Consider the following 22,367-nt stretch of genomic DNA (forward strand, 5'->3'; position numbering starts at 1 on the left):
CTGCTTGAGTTTTCACAGTGCTAGGATTACAAATAGGTGCCAGGTTTTTGAATTTGTATCTGAGCAGGGCAGAACTTTGGGGGTTGGGTAATTGGTTGCACCTTGCTGAAGAGACAGCCTTTTTCTGGCTTGTTTTGAGTGCCTACTGCTCCTCCCCAACCTCTGCCTTGGGACAGACCAAGTTGGGCCTATGGAATCCCCTGGAGGGTGGTGCCCCCTGGTGTTCGGATCAAGGACTACGGGGCGGGGTGAAAGTAGGGCACAGGGGTCCGCAAGAAACAGGCAAGACCTTCACCATTCACCAACCCACGAATACCCGAACGGAAAAGTCCCTGAGCGACAGCAGCAGCCAGGATTCGACCTCCCTCCTATAACTTCCAACCGAGCCTCCCTCCCATAACCTCTAACCTAGGCGAACCCAGCCAGCGAAGCCCGGGCTGGGAGGGGCCGGGTCGGGGGCGGCTTGGCAGGAAGCGGCGCGTACCTTCCGCTGCAGGAGGAGCAGGTGGCTGCAGTGCTGCCCGGGGCCCCAGGCTTCCTGTGTACGCTCCCGCTGGCTGCTTTTTCCCGCCAGAGCTCATTGGGCCGCCCCGGCCCTATGGCTCAGACCCCAGACGACATATCCTGTGAACTGCGAGGTAAGCCCTGCCTGCCCCTTCCTGGGAGCCCACCTGGCGGCGAACAGGTGGCCTGACCTCAAACCAGACCTCCGCTCAGCGCCTCAAGGAACTTGACCAGAGGTTCTGTTCTGGTGGGCCAGCGCCTAAAGACCCACTCCACTGCTTCCTAGCTGATCCATAGATGAACAGCCGGGCACCCAGCCTAGCACAGCCCTTGGGCACAGAGTGGCCCTGATGGGAGGACAAAGTGACCCAGTAGATTCTTTCCACAGGTGAGATCACCAGGTTCCTGTGGCCCAAGGAGGTGGAGCTGCTGTTGAAAACCTGGCTTCCCCAGGAGGGTGCTGAGCAGAGTCATATCCTGGTATGGTGGCCAGGATTGGAGTTCAGACGGTGGCCAGGCCCGGCACAAAGAAACTTGATTTCCCTAGAATATCGGTATTTTGTCTCCCCCAGGCACTGCTTCGATGGAGGGCTTATCTGCTGCATAGCTGCCTCCCACTGAGGGTGAGTCCCAGGCCTGGCCATCACTCCTGTCCCTGGCAGCGAGGAACTGCTTTGCAGAGTTGCCCTGTTTGCCTGTGCTGGCTTTTGCTTTCCAACAGCACTGGGCTGATAGGGGGGGAGTCTGGGCAGGTCTAGGTCTGGACTAGACTCCACAAAACCGTGGACCGGAGAGAGAAGACGTGGGTTCAAATCACGGCACCACCAGGCGTCTCACAGCTGGCTGGGACTCTAGTCGGAAGGCCCACTGCACCCTTTTAGAGCCTTCAGGCACTGGGCGCACAAGCAGCGCACAGACAAACATGCAGGCAAAATAGGAAATTTTTCAGATTTAAAAACAAAACAAAACAAACCCTAGGGTCCAGAGATTGGCCTCAGTTAGTTAGCTGCATTTAATGCATGTGCTTTCCAGGTGGACTGCACATTCAGCTATGTGGAGGTCCAGGCCATGACGCTGCAGGAAACGCCCCCTCAGGTGAGAGAGCTACACCTGCTCCATCATTTACCCCTGCACGGGAAGCTCTGAATGACTGCCAGTTTCCAAACACATGGATCCAGAAAGCCCGACAGTCTCACCTCCCCCAGGTCACCTTTGAGCTGGAGTCCCTGCCTGAACTGGTCCTGGAGTTTCCTGGTGTGGCTGCCCTAGAACAGCTGGCCCAGCACGTGGTTGCCGCCATTAAAAAGGTCTTCCCTCGCTCAACCCTTGGGTGAGGCCTGGAAAATCCAAGGGGCTGGAGGGCCTTAGTGAACTGCCTTCCAACCTCAAAGGCTAGAAAGATGCCCCTTGCTCTTCTTTTATCCCCTCCCTAGGAAGCTATTCCGGAAGCCCACACCCTCATCCCTGCTAGCTCGGTTGGAGAGAAACCGGCCCTTAGAGTCCACAGCACCCAGCAGCCCGTGTGGTGAGGACCAAATGAGAGCCCCATAAAACCTTCCAGTTTGCCTCCGTGCAACCTTAGACCCTTAGTTTTGGAGGCTCCCCGAAGAGAACAGGGCCACCTTTGTCACTGCCCCCATCGAGTCTGGGGCTGATCCTCCCGTCTCTGACTCGTCTCTCCCTCCATCGTACCCCTGGTACCTCCTTAGGTGGCTTCTTGGAGACGTATGAAGCCCTGTGTGACTACAATGGCTTCCCTTTCCGAGAGGAGATTCAGTGGGTGAGAGTCGGGCCCTTTCTGGGAGCTCCGGAGAGGTCTCCCATGTGTGGTGGACCCCTCCACCCTTTTTGGTCCCAAGCCAGCTGTGGGTACTTTTCCACACTTTCAGGATGTGGACACTATCTACCATCGTCAAGGCTGCCGCCATTTCTGCCTTGGAGACTTTGCCCACCTTGGCAGCAGGTATGAGGCCTGCCAGGATTGGGAGGAAAGGACTCCAGGACCCATATTCCTAGACTTCAGCCTCTGGGGGGAAGGGGGGGATGCTAGCTGAGCCTAGTATCTCGAAGGCCCTGAGCTCCGCACCTCCTCTTCCTCACACCAGAGACCTGGCCTTGAGTGTAGCAGCCTTATCTTACAACCTGTGGTTCCGGCGCCTCTCCTGCGTGGACATGAAGCTGGTGAGGAGGGTACACGCCAGGGAAAGCCAAGGGTGTAAGGGTCAAAGTTCAGCCCTAATGAGCTATGACCCTGTGGTCTCAGAGCTTGGAGGTCTCAGAACAGATTCTACACATGATGAGCCAGTCTTGGCATTTGGAGGAGCTGGTTCTGGAGACCTGTGGCCTAAGAGGGTGAGAGATCTGAGCGGGTCTTGGGGTTGGGAACCAGAGGTCTGTGGCATGATCCACAGTCAGTCTTACACCAGGGTCTCCATCCCCAGAGACTTTGTTCGACGACTGGCCCAGGCGCTGGCAGGCCATTCAAATTCTGGACTTCGGGAGCTCAGCCTGTCTGGGAACTTGCTGGATGACAGAGGTATGGCAGAACCAGGGAGAGCCAAGGCACACAGCTGGGAGAGGAGGGGCTTACACAGCTGCTCTCTCCACAGGTATGGCTGCACTTGGCAGACACCTAGAGCACTGTCCAGGAGCCCTGAGGAGACTCAGCCTAGCCCAGACAGGGCTGACACCTCGAGGTGGGTGGGACTGATGCGGGTTGGGAGGGGATCTGCTGAGCCGCGTTTGTCTGATTCTGAGCCGCTCCTTCCTCCCTCTCCAGGAATGAGGGCTCTAGGCAGGGCACTAGCAGCCAATGCCGCATTTGACTCTACCCTGACCCACCTGGATCTTTCTGGGAACCCTGGGGCACTGGGAGCCTCCCAGGACAGTGGGGTGAGTGGCAGTTTTTAAAGTCAGAAATTGGGATACCCGGAATCCTTAGGCGATCCCTGTCTCCCTCTTTCACTTCCTCCACAGGGCCTGTACACTTTCCTGAGCCGTCCTAACGTTCTAGTGTTTCTGAATCTGGCAGGCACTGACACCGCTCTAGGGACGGTGAGAGTGTGGTCATGGGGGTATTTGGTGGGGCTCGGGAGCGGGAGAGCAGGGCATGGTAGAGAAGACCAGGTCTAATGGAAGGTTATCACCTACCCTGACTTCCCTCCCAGCTCTTTTCCGCCTTATCCGGTGGTTGCTGCTCCAGTCTCACCCACCTTGAAGCTTCTAGGAATATCTTCTCGCGCGCGTAAGGGGCACCACGCAGACCCGGGGAGGCAGAGGGTTCGGGAAATCAGCTCCAGGGGCCTGAATCCCACTTCTTCTTTCCTCCCGACCTCCAACGCAGGAAGTGCCGAGCAGCCCCCGCCGCGCTGCAGCGCTTCCTCAGCAGTGCCAGGATGCTGCAGCACCTGGGCCTAGCCGGCTGCAAGCTGCCACCTGAAGCGCTCAGGTCTGTGTGCGTGCCACCTGTGGCCACGCCCCCATGCCTTCACTCACTACCTTGAGCAGATCTTCGCTATCCCCTCTGTCCCCCCCACAATCTTCCGTAACCGCAACCTGTCTGGCTCAGGCTTTTTGTTTGCACCCTGAGCCCCACTTTCCCGGATCTTGTCACCTGTACGACATTGACATCTCCCACAGGGCCCTTCTAGATGGTCTTGCGCTCAATACGCAGATCCATGACCTGCACCTGGACCTCAGCGCTTGTGAGGTAGGCACCTGGTCCAGGTTGTGAGCCAGGAGCACGACCACACATTGGGAGTGGGAGCTTCCCCACTCAGGCATAAATATCCTGAGTGTGGCCTATCTCCACCTCCAGCTGCGCTCTGCGGGTGCCCAGGTGATACAAGACTTAGTCTGTGACGCAGGTGCCTTGAGCTCCCTGGATCTGTCAGACAATGGTGAGGCCACCAGGGAACCCATCCACACTCCCATTATTTACCCCATTCCCAGGGTGGGGACCCTGCCCTGGCGGCATCGACTTGTGCCTCACCCTACTTACTCCCAGGCTTTGGCTCCGACATGGTGACGCTGGTACTTGCCATCGGGAGGAGCCGGTCTCTGAAACACGTGGCTCTTGGAAGAAACTTCAACGTTCGGTGCAAGTGAGCCCCAAGCCCATGCCTTTGCCTCTCAGATAGGACTCCACCACTCAGGCAGTCCCCTAACCTAACAGTGCCCCCTGGCTACAGGGAGACCCTGGACGATGTCCTGCACCGGATCGTCCAGCTCATGCAGGACGACGACTGTGTGAGTGCACGGAACCCTGGGGGCTCCTCAAGCAATTAGCCTCTTGTAAAGCTTCTCCCTTTTGCTTCTTTCTTCAAAGCCTCTTTGCTGAATCTGATTCTAACCATCCATGAATGCTTTTCTTTTAACCCCAGCCTTTGCAGTCTCTGTCAGTGGCTGAGTCCCGGCTGAAGCAGGGTGCCAGCGTCCTGCTTCGGGCCTTGAGCACCAATCCAAAACTGACAGCACTGGATATCAGTGGCAATGCTGTTGGGGATGCTGGCGCCAAGATGCTCGCCAAGGCGCTACGAGTCAACACCAGGCTACGGTAGGCATGGCCATTATGAGGGCTGGGACCAACAAGAGAAGAAAGGGAGATATATTAAAGGGGTGTGGGAGGCTAAGGGGTACAGGCTGATGAGGTAGATGAATGGATAAGGCCAGGGGGTTGGGTGGGACCCTGACCCAGCTGAAGCATGGTGGGGCCCAGGTCTGTGATCTGGGACCGAAACAACACATCTGCTCTGGGCCTGCTGGATGTGGCCCAAGCCCTGGAGGAGAACCACAGCCTGAAGTCCATGCCTCTGCCACTGAATGACATAGCGCAGGCCCAGCGCAGCCGCCCAGAACTAACAGCTCGAGCAGTCCATCAGGTGGGGGTCCCTTCCGGTTCTTCTCCCCGTTACTCCCCGTTACTCCACCCCCTGACTCTTCTCGCTCTCCCTTGACTGCAGATCCAAGCCTGTCTCTTGAGGAACAGCCGGGCAGACCCTGCTTCTGATCTCAAGCCCTGCCTTCAGCCTGTGGGTCTGATTCCAGACCACTCCGAGCAGGTCGGGTGTTCCTTCCCCGAATCTCGAGTGCCTGGGCCCCTGAGTCTGAGAGTGTGACTTTCTCGGGTCAGCTGGCCTGAGTTCCGTGGCCCCGACAATTTTCTCTCCTCAGTCGCCATTCCCGAAGTAACTCCCCGTGTGATGCTTGGCTGCCTTATTTTAAGCATGTAAATAAGCTCTCTCCCTTGTAGTCGTGTCTGACTTCCCATTCAAGGGCGGCTCTTCCCTCTCCTCTCATCTCTGTGTACATGAATTTCCCCCTAACCTGTCTTTTTGAGTTGTTCCTACTTCGGCATTCCCAAGCTGCAATTCTCATCTAAGCTCTGAAGTGCGGTTACCTTGATCCAGACGCCCTGACGGGTGGGCTTTATGCACTACATGCTGTCAAGTGATTTTTTAAAAAATATTTTTATGGTTTATTTAACTTTTTATTTTATGTGCATTGGTGTGAAGGTGTCAGATGCCCTGCAACTGGATCTTCAGACAGTTGTGAGCTGCCATGTGGGTGCTGGGAATTGAACCCAGGTCCTCTGGAAGAGCGGTCAGTGCTCTTAACCACTGAGCCATCTCTCCAGCCCTGCTTTTTTTAATTATTGCATTTATTTATTGATTGCATATTATTATGTGTGCGCATGCATACACCCACATGCCCATGCTTGCAGGTACTTGTGGAAGTCAAAGGATAACCGGCAAGAGCCAGTTCTCTCCTTCTGCAGAGTGGGTACCAGGGATGGACTCATGCCATCAGGCTCAGTGGCAAGCACGGTTACTCCTGGGCCATCTCACAGGCTCTCAAATGGTCTTATTATCACCCATGACCCTACTCTCTACCATAGGCTCTGATTTCTTTGGTGTCTATATAACTAAATGTCATTCTAAGGTCCCTCCTTTTTTTTTTTTTAATATTTTGAGACAGGGTTTCTCTGTAGCTTTGGAGCCTGTCCTGGAACTAGCTCTGTAGACCAGGCTGGCCTCAAATTCACGGAGATCTGCCTACCTCTGCCTCCCAAATGCTGGGATTAAAGATGTGCACCACCACTGCCTGGCTCAGATCAGCCAGTTTTTGCTTCCTCAGTCTCTCTGTCTCTGTCTCTGTCTCTCTCTCTCTCTCTCTCTCTCTCTCTCTCTCTCTCTCTCTCACACACACACACCCCTACCTATCCTTGATGAGAATAGTTGAGAAGATTTTTAAACAGTGACCAAAGCTTCTTTATTCTTGTTCTAGGCCTGTAGCAGGTTTGTGGTCCCTAAAACAACCAGAAGGGAAAGACCCTGCGAGCCTACCTTGAGCAGATAGGGTTTCCCAGGCACCTTGCTTCGTAGTTTGTCTTCAGGGTTTCACCTGCCCTGTCAGAACCCAGGAAGGGAGGCAGACAAGATCGCGGAGACTCATGAGAGACAAGGGAGGGACTAACCTGTGATTTCCCTCAGGAAGTGAATGAGCTGTGCCAGTCAGTGCAGGAACACGTGGAGCTGCTGGGCTGTGGGGCTGGGCCCCAGGGTGAGGTTGCTGTGCACCAGGCTGAGGATGCCATCCAGAACGCCAACTTCTCTCTCAGTGTGAGCACGCCCTCCCCCACTGTGAGGACCTTTCTGCACTTAACCGAGTGTCATCTTGGAACTCTTTGTGCCTTGGCCCTCAGATCCTTCCCATTCTGTATGAGGCTGGGAGTTCTCCAAGCCATCACTGGCAGCTGCAGCAGAAGCTGGAGGGCCTCTTGGGTCAGGTGGGCGAGATCTGTCGCCAGGACATCCAGGTAAGGTGCCATTCCTGCCCTAGCCTCACCTCCTCTGCAGGCTTGACCCTCAGTTCATAGGCTTGTCTGTGCTATGCCCTCCGTCAGCAGTGATTTAATAAGCCAAGCGGCTTAGGCTCTAGCCATATTGTTACCATCTTATAACCTTTGCCCAGGACTTCACTCAGACCACACTGGATACCACAAGGAGCCTTTGCCCACAGATACTGCAGAGACCTAGCTGGAAGGAGCAGCTAGAGGGAGTTCTGGTGGGCTCCAGAAGCCTTCCAGAACTGCTTCCAGAACATCTGCTGCAAGATGCCTTTACTAGGCTGAGGTAAGCATGCTCTGGGATGGGCAAAGCTGGGCAGAGCTAGCACACTGATCCTCACCCTCTCCTGCCCGCAGGGACATGCGCCTGTCAATCACAGGGACCCTAGCAGAGAGCATTGTGGCTCAGGCTCTTGAAAGTCTTCATGCAGCCCGCGATCGACTGGTGAGGGGAAGCTTTCCCTGTATTTCACAGTAACCTGTTTAACCCTGACAAGGGGCCCTGTAAGGACTTGTGGGATCATAACTACTTTAGGGTTATCTTAGCCCTGCCTCTCCTTGGGTGGTTTGGTACTGCAGATGGAGAGTCTAGCTCAACAGGCGCCAGCCACAGTGGACCCTACTGTCCCATCACTGGGTGGAGATGAACTCAACGCCCTTGAGCCTGAAGGACTGGAAGATCTTTTCTTTCCCATGGAGAAGGAAGAGGAGAGAGAGGTGAGTGTCTCAGGAATTCCATGCCTAGAACTCCAGATCTTTCATTCTTGCTCTGGGATGTGGAAGGTGAGTAGCAGTTTTGGGTGATGCCCCACTCCAACCCTAGACTGAGGTTATACCCATCCCACCAGGACAGTGGTTCTTCATGGAAATGGCTTGAGCCCAGCTATTGTTTTCACCTGGTCCCCTCCCTTCATGGTAAGTCAGGCCCTGGAGAGAAGAGAGTTTACCCAAGTGGACTGAAGCTCTGTTAAATCTGGGCACTTACTCACTTGTTCAGCCCTGTCCCAGGTTTACCCTAACCCCTCCCTGAGCCATTCCAGAAAGTCAGTCAGCTCTTCTTAGAACCCTGTGAGACCTGAACTGAATAAGACTAGAATACCTTCTTCCCAGCCTCCCCCGCCCCTTTCCCTAACCCCAGGACGCGCATGCTTGGCGGTAGCTCGGAGCCGCGCGCACTCGGGGCCGCGCTCAGCACCACGGACAGCGGCGAGTGGGGGAGGGGAGGGCGGCGTAGCCGGGCCCCTCCCCGCGCCCTGGGCGGGTCCCCCGCCGCCCGCCCTAGCGCCTCCGCCACCTCCTCGGGTTCGACGCTCTGTGCTCTTCTGGTGCTTTCGCCTCAGGTGCTGCTGAGGAAGCAGAGCGGTACCCCGAGCTGGCAGCTCCGGGGGAAGATGCGGAGCCGCAGGCTGGGCCGTCCGCACGCGGCTCTCCAAGCCCCGCCGCCCCGGGGCCACCCGCCGGCCCGCTGCCTCGCATGGACCTGCCACCCGCCGGGCAACCCCTACGCCACCCGACCCGGGCCCGGCCGCGGCCACGTCGCCAGCACCACCACCGCCCACCGCCGGGGGGCCCCCAGGTAAAGTGCTTCCCTTCCCCCCTCGCCCGGCTTAAGGGTCATGGGTGGTCCATTCGCTGCTCACTTGCTATAGAAGACAGGGAGATGGGTTGTGGAGGCCCAAGGCCACCCGATTGTGCCCTATCATCTCCCTGGCCATCCTCAACCTCAGGCCGTGCCCATAACGGAGCACTGGTGTGCGGGTTTCCTGTGAGGAGCGCCTAGATGGTAGGCTCCCGCCTTGGAGTGGTCTGCTGCATGCGTGGACGTGTGAGAGCGGATGTCCGCCTTGCCCTCCCTATCCTGGGGTTACTGAAAAATACTGGGCAGCCGGGTCCGCGGGACACTCCTGCATCAGCTGTGCACCAGCGGGTGGATATGTGTGTGTGGGCTGGGTACTGGCAGGGGCAGTGGGCACTGGCAGGAGAGGAGGAGCCGGCCTGAGGCCCCCTGAGGGTCTGACGCAGCAGCGGCGCCACTGAGCCGGGATGTTAGGCCAAGTGGGGTGGGGTGGAGGTGGAGGGTTAGGGTACTGCGGGGGGGGGGGGGGGGGACGGACGGACGGGACTGTTAGGAGTAGAAAGGGTGGCATATTGGAATGTAGATGTTTGCTTAGTGAAAACCAGGTGGTTCAGGGTATAGCATCCTCTATGTAACAAGAACGGGTGTGGACTGGGCGGGTGTACTGTGGCAGCAGGGAGGAAAGAACCCCAGCACCCTACAGACAGCACCATAGCTTTGGGATATACTCAGGCCAGGTCACTGGGAAGAAGTGGGGGTGGGGAGAGAGCCAGTTCTCAGTCCTGACTCCTAATCTCCCGATGTCTCCCAGGTGTCCCCAGCCCTGCTTCAAGAAGGGAATGGGCTCACTGCTCGTGTGGACGAGGGTGTGGAGGAATTCTTCTCCAAAAGGCTGATCCAGCAGGATCGCCTGTGAGTGAGGGTCAGTTGCTGGGGGCGGAAGAGGGTGGGACATCCTTGAGTTTCCTCACTCACTGATGGTTGTTCCTACAGCTGGGCCCCAGAGGAGGATCCAGCCGCTGAGGGTGGTGCCACTCCTGTCCCCCGTACACTTCGAAAGAAGCTGGGTACCCTCTTTGCCTTTAAGAAACCTCGTTCAACAAGGGGTCCAAGATCTGATCTAGAGACCAGCCCTGGAGCAGCAGCTCGTGCCAGAAAAACCACACTTGGAGACCTGCTTCGACCACCAGTCCGTCCAGGCCGTGGTGAGGAGTCTGGAGGGGCAGAGGGGGGCACCAGCAGCCCTGACTCTGCTCGCAGAACTCGGCCTCGGTACACGCGAGAAAGCAAGGCCTACTCTATGATACTGCTACCCGCTGAGGAGGAGGAGGAAGCAACAGTGGGTGCCAGACCTGACAAGGTAAAGACTGAAGTCAGGAGCTGAGGGCTCTTCAGGAATAGGAAGCAGTGGACTCTCTCTCCACTTAAACATCTCTGTCCTCAGAGGCGTCCTCTGGAACGGGGAGAAACAGAACTGGCTCCATCTTTTGAGCAGCGGGTACAAGTGATGCTGCAGAGAATCGGTGTGAGCCGGGGCAGTGGGGGTGCCGAAAGCAAGAGGAAGCAAGTGAGTTGGGGTGTGTGTGAACTGAGGAGGTAGGTGGCGTGTGGCAATCTGTGCATGACATATGTGACCAAGGGGGAAGACACATGGCACAAATGTGATCCAGTTGTCACTTTCACTCTCTCCCCCTAAAAATAGTCATTGATCCTTCTTGCTTCTGATCTGGCCCAGATATGTACTTCCTAGGGTATAGGGAACTTTCTCCAAAGATTCTGAACAGAAATTTGACCTTGTTACCTATACTGGAAACAGTCCTCCAGGACTTCCTCTTTATCCAGATTACTAACCCCGTGGCAGGATCTGTGGGACCCTGGAGCTGGCCACTGAGACCTCCCTGGGGGTCTCCTTTGGTTTACACCCTGGGTCTGGTTGTGTACTCCATTATTCAGGTTCTTTTTCTGCTGTTTCTGCAGTTCCTTGTGAGCCTTCCCTGCTCCTTTCATGGTCACCCTGATAATGTCATTCTAAACAGTCTTGGTTATGAACCACACCCCTGTGTACCATCCACTTAACAGTTTTCTAGAAAAATACATATGCAGTGAGACCTGGCCTAAATTCAGAGACATTTAAGTATGGGAAGAGTCAGAATTGAGAGGTCACATTATTTGCTGGGTGTAGTGGTAATCTCAGCATTCAGGAAGCTGGGGCAGGAAGACTCAAGGAAGACTAGCTTAAGCTATACAGTGAGACTATCTCAAAAACAACAAAACCAAAGAAATTACAAAGAAAAATATGACTAACGTGCATATTTTTGTGTGTCACCTCTGTCATCCCAGACTGTAAGGTAAGGGACTAGGTTTGCCGTGTTCTGGCCATCCAATGGTATGCATTCTGTAGCTAGGTTTTAAGAATGTAAATGAACAGAAATAAGGCCAGAGTCAGGGCAACAAAGCCACTGGTTTGTTTCCTACAGAGCAAAGATGGTGAGATCAAGAAGGCAGGCTCAGATGGTAAGTAGGGCCCTGGAACAAAGAAATATATTTAGGGGGAGGAGGTGGCCTGGGGGAGGGACAGGCTGTTTTTCCCCCCTTCACATTAAGGTCTGGCACCTAAGCCTTTAGTCCTACCTTGCAGGTGACATTATGGACAGTTCCACAGAGACCCCTCCCATCTCGATCAAGTCCCGAACCCACTCTGTGTCGGCTGGTGAGTGAGGGCCACTGTGTGTGTTGAGGGAGGCACAGAGCTGTGAGGCAAGGGATCAGAACCATCTCCAGGACCAGGCTCGAGGTTAGCTGACGCTTGTTTCTTCACCCAGATCCCTCATGTAGACCTGGGCCAGGAGGCCAGGGCCCTGAGTCTGCCACCTGGAAGACACTGGGGCAGCAGCTGAATGCGGAGCTCAGAGGCCGTGGTTGGGGCCAGCAGGATGGTCCAGGGCCTCCCTCCCCATGTCCCAGTTCAAGTCCCCGAAGAACCAGCCCCTCCCCAGACATCCTGAGTCTCCCTGAGGACCCCTGCTTGGGCCCTCGGAATGAAGGTAGGTGGGCGCCCCACTCCTAGACTGGGACTGGTGGAGTGTCTGCTGGGAACCTGACTCATCTGGGAACACTAAAAGTGGGAGGCCAGCACTGGGTGTGGGCAGCCTTCAGGATCATACCCTGTTATCTTGGCCTCCTCTAGATGGCCAGCTGAGGCCGAGGCCTCTCTCAGCAGGGCGGCGAGCAGTGTCTGTGCATGAGGACCAGCTCCAGACCCCTGCGGGTGAGGGGGACACCTCTGTCTGTGCTTGAGTGCAGGAGATGGGGGAGGGTGGGCTCCTGAACTTCTGTCTTGGTTCTGGTCCTTGGACAGGACCACTGGTGCCGGGAGTGCTGGAGCAATAAGGAAGCCCAGAGGCTCAGCGTAGTCCAAGAGTGCAAGCCCTTCCTATCTCCTGGACACTGGCCTCTTGTGAGGGTGGGAGGACACTGGCTGGAGAATCTATGGGAGCAGCTATGCATGTTTGTGCGTGCACTGAAGATGGAGAAGGGTTGGGGACAGCCAGTGCGTTTCTCTGTATCCTTTTTAGAACGGCCCCTTCGGCTGCAGCGCTCCCCTGTCCTCAAGCGCAGGCCAAAGCTCGAGGCACCCCCATCCCCAAGCTTAGGTAAGAGTGGGCAAGAGCCATTGGGAAGATGGAATATTGTTCAACACAAACCTAAAACTTTCTCTCTCCATCTCCCCTCACAGGCTCTGGCCTCGGAACCAAGCCTCTTTCTCCATACCCAACAGAACCTTCCAGCCCTGAGCGGAGCCCTCCCTCCCCAGCCACAGACCAAAGAGGCGGCGGCCCCAATCCCTAATCCTGTCCTTTCCTGCCGCATGAAATTATTTTATTAAAAAACTTGAATGAAACAGGGTATGGAATACTGTTTGTCCGTAGACCTGTGTGTATGCATCCTCTGCTGCGTCCAGGAGACTCCTCAAACCTGCGTTAACTCGGGCTCTGATTCCGACTCCATCACCAAGTTCAAGGCCCAAGCTACAAGCTGAGGAGGGAGTCTAGAAAGAAACCATGGCCTTAGGTCAGAGTTATCTTAGACTGGTGACCAGCACAGTGGGGCAGCCCCAAGCACTCACCTGGCAGCCTGGACTTGCGCACGGAGGGAGGCAGAGGGGGTCTCATATTTATACTGAAAAGCAGAAGCATCAGGATGCCTCTTTGGGGGTTCCTGAAAGGGATGTAGACAGAGTCCAGTAAGGACTCCTAGTGCAATCCCAGCCTACTTTTAGCCCTCTCCAGCTGCGGTGCTCACCCAGCCAGAGCAGGGTTCGTGGGCTTCCTTCGCTCTGGTTCTTGGGAAAAGCTGCCGTTTCTTGCTAGGCCACTGGAGCTCCCTGATCACCGGGCTATGGGCCTGGGCTGAACTGGAGGCATGGTTAGGGGGTGAGAGACTGGGGCTACAGGTCAGGAGTGGGGGGCTGGGTGTAGAACTGTGGGGTGTGGAACTGGGAGCCTGAGGTCTTAGAGAAGATGAGCAAACGGCGGGTGGAGGCCGGGAGCTGTCGTCCTGCCCAGGGGCTGATGCAGCCAAGGCTGACAGAAGGCTGACACTGGTACCGCTTTCCTCCAGTGGCGTGTGCTTGAGCGAAGCAGGGGATGCTGGGGGGCGAGACGTGTGTGAGCACAGACCTTTCCGCTCAGGACAGCTGAGTACACTTCACAGTATCCTATACCATCCAGTATCTGACTGACAGTACTATGTGCTTATGGCCTGAACCTACGGAACTGGCTGAAGAAATAAGATGGGTCCCTGGAATTCTGGGGAGAATCATCAGTGCTGTGGTAGGCCCTAGGCTCCAAAGACGACCCCCCAACTTTGGCCTTCCCAGTTATCCTTACCCTGTGCCTTCTGACTTGAGCCAAGAGAACTCAGAATCTGCTCGTCCTTCTCAGAGATGTGCAGCAACGAGCTAGAGACGGTGAACACGGCTTCTTCCTGTGGTGAACCCTCAGTATGGCAGCTGTCTAGCCCTCACCCCGAAACCTCCCAAGTAAAGCTCCACACTAACCGTGGGCTGGAAGCAGGCAGTCCAGTGGGTAAGGGGGGTGGTTGGGCAGGGGCCTGCTAGTGTCAGGCAGCTCTCAGCTAGACGCACGAGTGCCCCCCGGTGATCCTGGTCTTCCTTCACCTCATCCAGAAGCTGAGACAAGGTTAGGCCTGGGGCCAGAGATTTGACCAAAGGGTTGGAGTTGAAACAAGAAGGATGGGTAAGGTATTACTTACTGAGGAGAACAAGATGGCAGCAGAAAGACCTCTGCTTCTGGGGGAGAGGGAGGGTTACCGGGAAACCCTACCGGTACCTGCACTGGAAGACGCAGACTCTGAAAGGTGGTCGCTAGAGAGACAACGGGAACACTTCTCAGGAACAACCCTGATGCCAGTCTACCCGGCTCTGCCACCCTGGACCATACCACACCCAGCCTGGCAGCTCAATCCCAGACTCACTCAAGACATTCACTGAGCTTTCTCTGCACCTCCGAATCCTGGTTGCTGGGAGAAAGGAGGGTGGTAGGTAGTCAGCGTGACTTACAGCCGAGTCTCTTCACCCAAAGACCTAGCCCAGGGAGAGTAAAGAGGCAGAGCGTAGAAACTTCACATACCGCTTTGTTTTTGGGGGAGGAATATGGGGAGACTTGGATTGAACCCCTCAGGTATGCTAAGCCTGTGCTCTGCCACTGAGATACATGCCCTTCTCTTGGAGGGCTCACTTACCAACTAGTCACCTGTAGCCGGGGCTGCTCCGCGGGCAGCAGCTTAAAGCGGTCCACCTGGAGGTAGAACTCGGCAGGCTGGAGGAGTTGGGGTGTAGTGTCTCAGGAGATGTCACAAGAAGCCAGGCACGGTAACCAACCCGCCCAAGTGAGCATTACCACCCTCACCGTATGGTCCTGAGGAACCTCAATGCGGACTCCGCAGGCCAGCAACAGCAGGATCCGGCCCTCTGTCCCACAGAATCCGAACTCCTTCTCCACCCTGCGACAAGCACAGCCCTCACTGCCCAGGCACCAACCCCACACGCCTGGGATATGAGCTTCCCACCTCTCCAGCACCCGCCCGCCTCGGGTTCAACCTTGCACTCCCACCTTCCATAGACAAGTAGCACCTGTGTCTTACCAGCCGGAGGAGTCGATGGCATTGCGCGTCACCAGGCATCGGACACTGTGGGTTCCGTCTGACACGAGCAACACGGCCCCGGAGTCATGTGTGTCAGGGGCAGAAGATGGGCCCGGAGTCTCCGAGTCCTGGAGCACCTAAAACAGTAATGGCTAGTGTCAACTCACTTCCTCAGCCCCCACTCAGCTCACTCTGGGATCTGAGTGGCCTGCTCACCTTGAGTAGCTGCCCGAATCGTGGACTTGACAATATTTCTGAGCCCAGGATCAGCTCTCGAATCCAGGGACGCAGGACCAGACACTCCCAGCCGGACATTAGCCCGGCGGCACCCTAGAAAAGCCCCAGGAGCAGTGGCTTCCCGCGAGCGCCGCTCGGGCTTCGGCGGGAGAGGAAGCACGTGACCGCTAGGCGGAGCTTGTTGGAGCCCCGCCTACACGCGCTCCTGCGCCTGCGCAAGTACTTCCTGGTCTGTAATGTCTTTGGCTGACTTGCCTGTGCCAGGCTGCTCTCTGCTTGTTTTTACCAAAGCAGCTCTCTGAGCCTATGGCCTGTTCCTCAGTACTATCTCGTACCGGAAAGGAAAGAGCAAGAGCTGGTCTGGAAAGAAGCGATCCAGGTTAGGGGTTGCAGCCGAGAATGGGGCTCGAGCCACTTCGGTGCTGTGTGACCCTAAGAGGTTTTTCCCAAAATGTTGACTTAGTCTCCTCTGCAAAACGCGCGGTCCTGTAAGGCCAGTGGAAATGCCAGTACAAACAAGCTATTTCCCTCATTCTGCCCTCGGATTGGTCGAGTCCTCCTAGGGACGCTCGAACCACAGCGTAATGACGTAAGAGCAGAGGAAGCCCTCGCTACCGCCGTCTCCGTTTCCTAGGAAACAGACTCCGCGTTTCTCTGTGTCGCGGCTCCCTTGACGTCATGGTTCGGGTGGGAGGGCGGGGCGAGTGCTACCGCCAGGGGCGGGGCGGCGCGGGCCAGCGGGCCGGGCTGTGCACCAGCGCCTCGGCGGGCAGCCTTGGGGCACTGTCCCCGGCCCGCCTGGTCCCGCAATGGCCAGACCGCAGAGGACTCCGGCGCGCAGTCCCGATAGCATCGTGGAGGTGAAGAGCAAAGTAAGGGCTCCTCCGGCTCGGCTCTGGCCACTGCGCTAGATGCTCCAATTCCCTTTCTCTCCCTCACTAGCTCCTTGGTCTCCATCACCTCTTTCTGTCCTCCATCCTCCGCGTCCTGTTCTGTTTTTCTGTCTGCCTCCCCTCATCGCATCCTTCTTCCCACTATGGATCTCCAGAGTCTCTCTGTGGCCCGGGTATATAGGAAAGGACCTTGGACAGTGTCCCTCGTACTGGAACTGAGGTTTAAGCTTAAAGGTTGCAGCTGTTGCAGCAGCCCTTTCTCTCACTTGACAGCTTCAGACCTGTGGTGAGAAAGGGGCTTGGGCTCTGTCCTGACACTCCTCTCCCCTTCCCCTCCCGCCTCCAGTTTGACGCCGAGTTCCGACGTTTTGCACTGCCCCGCGCTTCCGTGAAAGGCTTCCAGGAGTTCTCGCGGTTGCTGTGTGTGGTACACCAGATCTCTGGCTTGGATGTGCTGCTTGGCTACACCGATGCTCACGGCGACCTGCTGCCCCTCACCAACGATGACAGTTTGCACCGGGCCCTTGCCAGCGGGCCCCCGCCGCTGCGCCTATTGGTGCAGAAGCGGGGTGAGGATGGGGTACCGTGGGCAGTTTCCTCGGGGTAAGGTGACAGGGCAGGTCTACAAAGGTTAATCCATACCCAGGGTTCCCAGGCTTCACTTTCTGCAATCTCTGCCCTTGGTCTGACCTCCAAGTGGTAGGAAACAGTTGGCAATGTCCCTGTCAGAGGCCAAAATGGGAGAGCAGTCTCTAATCCCAGTCCCCCCTTCTCTTGCAGCAGAAGGCGACTCCAGTGGCCTGGCTTTTGCCTCCAACTCTCTGCAGAGGCGCAAGAAAGGGCTCCTGCTTCGACCAGCTGCACCTCTGCGCACCCGAACACCCTTGCTAATCAGCCTACCCCAGGATTTCCGCCAGGTGTCTTCAGTCATAGATGTGGACCTACTACCCGAGACCCATCGTCGCGTGAGGCTCCACAAACACGGCTCAGACCGCCCCCTGGGCTTCTACATTCGAGATGGCATGAGTGTTCGTGTGGCTCCCCAGGGCCTGGTGCGGGTTCCAGGAATCTTCATCTCCCGCCTGGTACGTGGGGGCCTGGCTGAGAGTACAGGGCTGCTGGCAGTCAGTGATGAGATCCTCGAGGTCAATGGCATTGAGGTGGCTGGGAAGACCTTGGACCAAGTGACGGACATGATGGTTGCCAACAGCCATAACCTCATTGTCACTGTCAAGCCTGCCAACCAGCGTAATAATGTTGTACGAGGGGCATCTGGGCGTCTACCAGGGCCTTCCTCTGTAGGGCCTGGGCCTACTGACCCTGAGAGTGATGAGGACAACAGTGACCTGGTCATTGAGAATCGCCACCCTCCCTGTTCTAATGGGCTGTCTCAGGGGCCCCTGCGCTGGGACCTGCAACCTGGCTGCCTACTTCCTGGTGCTGGCAGCTCTCTGCCCTCCTTGGATAGCCAAGAGCAAGCCAACTCTGACTGGGGGAACGGCATGCGAGGTGATGTTAGTGGATTCAGCCTTTGACAGGGAAAGACGCAGCCCTTGTCAGCTCAGGCTGCTGGAGCGTGGCATGGACTTCCCAGCTGGGAGGGAAGATTAGCTTGCTCACAGAGCCCTCTCAGCCCAGGGAATATTAAAGGTTGTCTACAAATGCAGACATGGTCCTTCTGTGTCCCAGCCCAAACCCCTTCCCTGAGCCTGTAAGTCAGCCTTCTTCCCTGGACATGAGGCAGGAGGGATAAGGGCGCAGCAGAGACCTTCCTAGAACCATGCAGCAGGAGGCCCACTGACATTGTTAAGAAAGATGCTATGGAAACAGCCGCTGTGTACAAAAGGTTTAATTTTGATAAGGAGTTGGAAGGCTGGGGGACTAGGAGGTGCTTTAGAGAAAATGCCCACCCTGGTGCTCCTGTCTTTGGAACTATGACATGGCTTGCCCTTCATAGCCATGGGTGACCCTCTGCATGGATCTTCCTGTCACTTTACCCACAGAGGTAGAGCTTAGCTATCCATCTTCACAAAGACTTTGGGTCGGGAAAAGATCTTGATAGCCTCATCTATTTGCACCAGCTTCCGGTCCAGTTCGGCACGGTGGCCTTGGGCTCTCAGAGAGTCTGCCCCAGCAGGTAGCAGGACGAGCTCACGCAGCAGCTGGCTCTGGCCTACAGGGGAACAGTGAGTGCTGGGTAGGCATGCACGGTGCCCCATGGGCTCCCTTCAGCCACCCCTGCCCAAGTACTCACTCTGGAGCAGACTGTTCAGGGTCTCTAGTCGCTGGTTCTCAGGCATGAGTGTGTGGCCTGGGGGCATGGCAGGGTCTGGCTGGCTACGCTGACGAGCTTCTTCTTCCCTCCGCCACAGATCCCTGCGTTCCAACAGGCTGTGAATGCACAGGCCCCCAGGGTTGAGGACACCAAGGCAGACTGGCTCCCACCCCCCACAAAGGTCCCTAACCATACTTGTTGGCCCATGGAACCTACTAATGGGGCACATGGCCTTTCTGTGTGGCGTTGTAGTGTTCCTGGGCTTGCCGCTGCTGCTCCAGAACCTGCGCCAGGACCTGCAGGGAGCGGGAATGGCGCCGCGGGGCTCTCTTGGCAGCTCGGGCGTTATGACTGATGAAATCCACACCCAGGCCTGGCCCCTGCAGGGACATGGCAGGCATGGTGGGGATCCTGTGCACTCTGTCGTACCTCTGTACCCCAGCCCCAGGACAGCTGGCTAAGGGCCTCTCTAGTCCACACAGATTGTCTCACCTTAGCTTTGGCACCTGGCAGGGCAGACTGAGGACTGGAGACGCGGGATGGTGGGAGCCCAGGTCCACAGCGGGAGTGGGCCCGAAGGAAGTGGGCAGGCTCTGTCACAGAGGCAGGGCCAGGCTCCTGGAAGGTAGGACAGCAGAGGAATCAGGGAGGCTGCAGACAGGGTCCTAAGCCATAAACTATCCCCTGTGCTGTCCCTCCTTCAAGTTCCTCTCTATGCTCTTCTCGATGGGCCTCCTCCTTGAAGGAACACTTCTCAACATTTAAATACACTTTTCTCTTAAAGCTTTGAGAAAACAAACTACCCGCTGTCCACATCCATCTTCATTTAGCTACCTTCCTTGTCTCCATTTTTATTTATTTATTTATTCATTCATTCATTTATTTATTTTGGTTTTTCAGGACAGGGTTTCTGTGTAGCCCTGGCTGTCCTGAAACTCACTCTGTAGAGCAGGATGTCCTTGAACTCATACAGATCTGCCTGTCTCTGCCTCCTGAGTGCTGGGATAAAGGGCAGTGTCTCCACCGCCCGGCTCCCTTACTCCTTAACCAAGCTCTCTGGCTCTAGCACCCCAAAGTTACTGAGGGTTGCCTCTACGCCCTAGAAACCAAGGATATGTCCTTCAAGCCACTGACCTCAGTTTAATTGTCAATAACACTCTGGTCTCACTGATGAGATTGAGAGCTATGTATCCATCTGCTTCCTGGACACAGTCCTACCCCCTGGCAGTCCCACAGATGCTTCAGCCTGAATACACTCTCATGTGACCTTGTCTTTTCTCTCAGTCCTCTGTCTCTTTCAGGGTCCCTGCATAGAGACATGGTAACTACCACCAAAACCTAAACGTAACCCTCCGTTCTTTCCTCAGAAATACATGTTTCAAGGAATGGTGGTACATGCCTATAGTCCCAGGACTCAGTAGGATTGACAGTTTCAGGCCAGTCTAGGTTATGGAGAGAATTCAAGGACAGCCTGAGGCTAAATAGCTAGCTTGGGTTTCAGAAAGAAATGAGCTGGAAGTGGTGGTCCAAACCTATTATCCCAACACCTAGGAGGCTAAGGCAGGAGGACTGTTAAAAGTTCAAGGCCAGCCTGGGCTACATAGTTAGACAGTGTCTCAAAAGAAAGTAGTGGGGATAGCGGAGGAGAATGCTAGAGAGATGGCCCAGCGTTTAAGAGCACTGGATGCTCTTCCTTCCAGGGGACCTCACAGCAGTCAGGAACTCCAGTTCCAGGAGACCTGATGCCTTCTTTTGGCCTCTATGATATATAGACTTGCAGGCAAAACAGCCATACACATGTTTTTATCTGAAATAATTAATTAATTAAAAGAAAAAGAAAGTGGTGTGGTAGGAAACACCTTTAATTCCAGTACTTGGGAGGTGGAGAAAGGAGAGTCAGGAGTTCAAAGGTTAGCTTTAGCTCATGTACACAGAGTTTGAGGTTAGCCTGGGTTATAACTTAGTGAGTGGTACAGTGTATGCCTAGGGTGCATGAGTCCCTGGATTTGGGCTCCAACATCACAAATAAATGTTGACAAGCAGCTTAGGTAAAGTCTTTCAGAAATGTGTCCAGCTGGCTTTCAGCCCTAACCTTCTATAAATACAGTGATACCCACTCTCCCCATTGCCCTGATCCCAGGACTTCTTTCTAACTGTAAGGTTTCATCTCTTTCCCTAGCCTAATTCTTACTTTCCCTGATGCCAATCAGCTCCCCAGAGAGGGTCCACCCCAGATGTCTTAGCCTTTATGATCCCCACCCCATACACACACTCTGTAAGTTAGATCAGGGTATAATTGTCTGTTGACGTAGACCGACAATATGGCTGGTTCCCAGGGACAGATACCTTCATCCTGGCCTTGACTCGAGACTCCACATTGTCATACTTGGGTGAGCGCCACAGTGCCTTCAGGGGCTTAGGCTGGCCCTGCTCCCGGCTGCGTTCTTGATCTTGGAAGCGCCTCTGAATCTCTCTGATCCGCCTCAGGTTTTCCTTCTCATGGTCTTTTGAATCCTTTCCTAGGGAAGAACTGTTGCTAGGGACAGCCCTACAAATGGCCGTTCAACTCAGAGTGGAGCACATGGAGGCTCAAGCCACATGCTTGGCAGGAATTTCTCCTGGACGATCTGGTGGAGAGATGCCTAGTATACAAGAGGCCCTGGATGGACCTTCTCTGAGGAGCTGATTGGCATCTCCAACATCACACACACAGCACTACTGTCACCTTATTCTCTTCTTACCCAGTGTTCCTCCTGGTTATCCTCTACATTTTGATACTGAAGTTTACCACTAATCACCTTGTCTTGTCTTATTTTTTGCCTCCAACTGTGAGGCCCATACTTTTAAGTCTGTTTTCTTAACACCTTAGAAACAAGAAGTAGGCTACTTAAGTGATGTTCCGTCAAGGTGTGAATGCTTGAAGCTAGGATTTCCTACCTAAAGACGAGTTTTGATCCTGCCAAGAGGTACTGCACACTTCAGCCTCCTTTTGTGCTAGGAAAACTAACACCCAGAAAAGTGCATAGTTACCTGGGCTCAAGGCAATTAAGGAGCATCTTATTTTAATCTCTGCTTTTGACCTCCCAATGCCCCATACCCCTTCTGGGAAGGACTTACTCTTAGGAGACACCCCTGAACCAAGGGAGATGCCTCCCAGTTGCAGCAGCACGTCCCCCACGCCTCGCTGACCACGCTCTAGGATCTCTCGGGCTCCAGGCCTGATGCGGGGGCCACGAGGAGGACAGGAGTCCAGGTCGCGACCTGAAGTCAGCAGATCCAGCTTCAGCGCGTTTCCTTCCAGGCGCCCTTGGGCTGAGAAGCAAGACGCGGTGGAAAGCCGTGCTCAGTGACGGCGCGGTGTACTCGCCCGCCGCGGGACCCCGCAACTCACCCGAGGCCGGCCGCCTGTAGTAGTCCGGGCAGAGCGTAGGGTCTGGGGGAATGGGTCCAGAGATGCGGGACGGGCCCTCGCACATGATTCTACCGCAGCCCTGCAACCATGCACCGAAGCCTGCTGCGCTGCGTAACTCCGACCCCCAATCCCTGTCGGGTGCTTCCACCCTCGACCCGAGCCCTGCAGCCCCGCAATACCCGCCATTCCCGACCCCCACCCCTCGTCTCCCGCCCGGCCCCTAGGCTGAGCCTGCGCCACCGCCCCGCGACAGGGATCCCAGCCCACTGCCCTGAGGTGTTCGCAACCCCTCCCCCGCAGCGACCCAGCGGGGGCTCTCACTGGAGCAGTTTTACCGCCAACTGTAGCAAGCCGGTAGGAGTTGCTGTTGCTTGGCAACAAATGGCTTCCTGAGGTCAGGGGTCAAATGATTTTGGCGAAAAGCCTTCTGGGTTTTGTAGTTCCATATGAGGAGCTAG

The 22,367-nt window shown here is 55.7% G+C and overlaps 4 protein-coding genes across 7 annotated transcripts; 2 read left to right on the forward strand and 2 right to left on the reverse strand.

The window, feature by feature from the left end:
- The first annotated feature begins 598 nt into the window (after nucleotides 1–598).
- Carmil2 (capping protein regulator and myosin 1 linker 2) lies at nucleotides 599–12,827 on the forward strand. Of its 2 annotated transcripts, XM_041650354.1 has the most exons (39): nucleotides 599–638; nucleotides 893–984; nucleotides 1,077–1,127; nucleotides 1,537–1,599; nucleotides 1,710–1,834; nucleotides 1,938–2,029; nucleotides 2,214–2,284; nucleotides 2,394–2,467; nucleotides 2,610–2,685; nucleotides 2,768–2,856; nucleotides 2,946–3,040; nucleotides 3,114–3,200; nucleotides 3,284–3,396; nucleotides 3,481–3,558; nucleotides 3,672–3,748; nucleotides 3,848–3,952; nucleotides 4,144–4,213; nucleotides 4,322–4,403; nucleotides 4,511–4,607; nucleotides 4,695–4,752; nucleotides 4,887–5,059; nucleotides 5,222–5,384; nucleotides 5,466–5,564; nucleotides 6,996–7,124; nucleotides 7,208–7,321; nucleotides 7,477–7,637; nucleotides 7,709–7,796; nucleotides 7,931–8,074; nucleotides 8,200–8,266; nucleotides 8,692–8,927; nucleotides 9,739–9,839; nucleotides 9,921–10,287; nucleotides 10,372–10,494; nucleotides 11,405–11,441; nucleotides 11,566–11,637; nucleotides 11,750–11,971; nucleotides 12,115–12,195; nucleotides 12,503–12,580; nucleotides 12,664–12,827. In XM_041650354.1, exons 1-39 carry the CDS (start codon nucleotides 599–601, stop codon nucleotides 12,774–12,776), a joined length of 4,203 nt encoding a protein of 1,400 aa, XP_041506288.1. In that variant the 3' UTR covers nucleotides 12,777–12,827. The 2 variants fall into 2 exon arrangements, with proteins under 2 accessions (XP_041506288.1, XP_041506289.1); XM_041650355.1 differs by lacking the exon at nucleotides 12,115–12,195.
- Nucleotides 12,791–15,534, reverse strand: Acd (ACD shelterin complex subunit and telomerase recruitment factor). The gene is made up of 11 exons (XM_041650357.1): nucleotides 15,309–15,534; nucleotides 15,093–15,229; nucleotides 14,858–14,951; nucleotides 14,691–14,767; nucleotides 14,424–14,468; nucleotides 14,279–14,313; nucleotides 13,987–14,135; nucleotides 13,817–13,913; nucleotides 13,230–13,576; nucleotides 13,054–13,145; nucleotides 12,791–12,975 (listed from the first exon to the last, which is right to left on the reverse strand). The coding sequence occupies exons 1-11, from the start codon at nucleotides 15,405–15,407 to the stop codon at nucleotides 12,897–12,899; spliced, it is 1,251 nt and encodes a 416-aa protein (XP_041506291.1). The 5' UTR covers nucleotides 15,408–15,534; the 3' UTR covers nucleotides 12,791–12,896.
- Nucleotides 15,535–16,053: 519 nt separating this feature from the next.
- Nucleotides 16,054–17,882, forward strand: Pard6a (par-6 family cell polarity regulator alpha). 2 transcript variants are annotated; one of them, XM_041650358.1, is made up of 3 exons: nucleotides 16,054–16,201; nucleotides 16,569–16,791; nucleotides 17,003–17,882. In XM_041650358.1, the coding sequence occupies exons 1-3, from the start codon at nucleotides 16,139–16,141 to the stop codon at nucleotides 17,755–17,757; spliced, it is 1,041 nt and encodes a 346-aa protein (XP_041506292.1). In that variant the 5' UTR covers nucleotides 16,054–16,138; the 3' UTR covers nucleotides 17,758–17,882. The 2 variants fall into 2 exon arrangements, with proteins under 2 accessions (XP_041506292.1, XP_041506293.1); XM_041650359.1 differs by having other exon boundaries at nucleotides 17,006–17,882.
- Nucleotides 17,883–18,063: 181 nt separating this feature from the next.
- Nucleotides 18,064–22,279, reverse strand: Enkd1 (enkurin domain containing 1). Of its 2 annotated transcripts, none has more exons than XM_041650584.1 (8): nucleotides 22,231–22,279; nucleotides 21,889–21,988; nucleotides 21,615–21,809; nucleotides 20,844–21,016; nucleotides 18,990–19,115; nucleotides 18,714–18,877; nucleotides 18,477–18,613; nucleotides 18,064–18,395 (listed from the first exon to the last, which is right to left on the reverse strand). In XM_041650584.1, exons 2-8 carry the CDS (start codon nucleotides 21,971–21,973, stop codon nucleotides 18,235–18,237), a joined length of 1,041 nt encoding a protein of 346 aa, XP_041506518.1. In that variant the 5' UTR covers nucleotides 21,974–21,988; nucleotides 22,231–22,279; the 3' UTR covers nucleotides 18,064–18,234. The 2 variants fall into 2 exon arrangements, with proteins under 2 accessions (XP_041506518.1, XP_041506519.1); XM_041650585.1 differs by having other exon boundaries at nucleotides 21,615–21,758; nucleotides 22,231–22,269.
- Between the last annotated feature and the right edge of the window lie 88 nt (nucleotides 22,280–22,367).

The sequence above is a fragment of the Microtus oregoni genome, unplaced genomic scaffold (genome assembly GCF_018167655.1).
Source record: "Microtus oregoni isolate MIOR12 unplaced genomic scaffold, Mior012 000004F_ref0000308, whole genome shotgun sequence".
NCBI classification, from domain to species: domain Eukaryota; kingdom Metazoa; phylum Chordata; class Mammalia; order Rodentia; family Cricetidae; genus Microtus; species Microtus oregoni.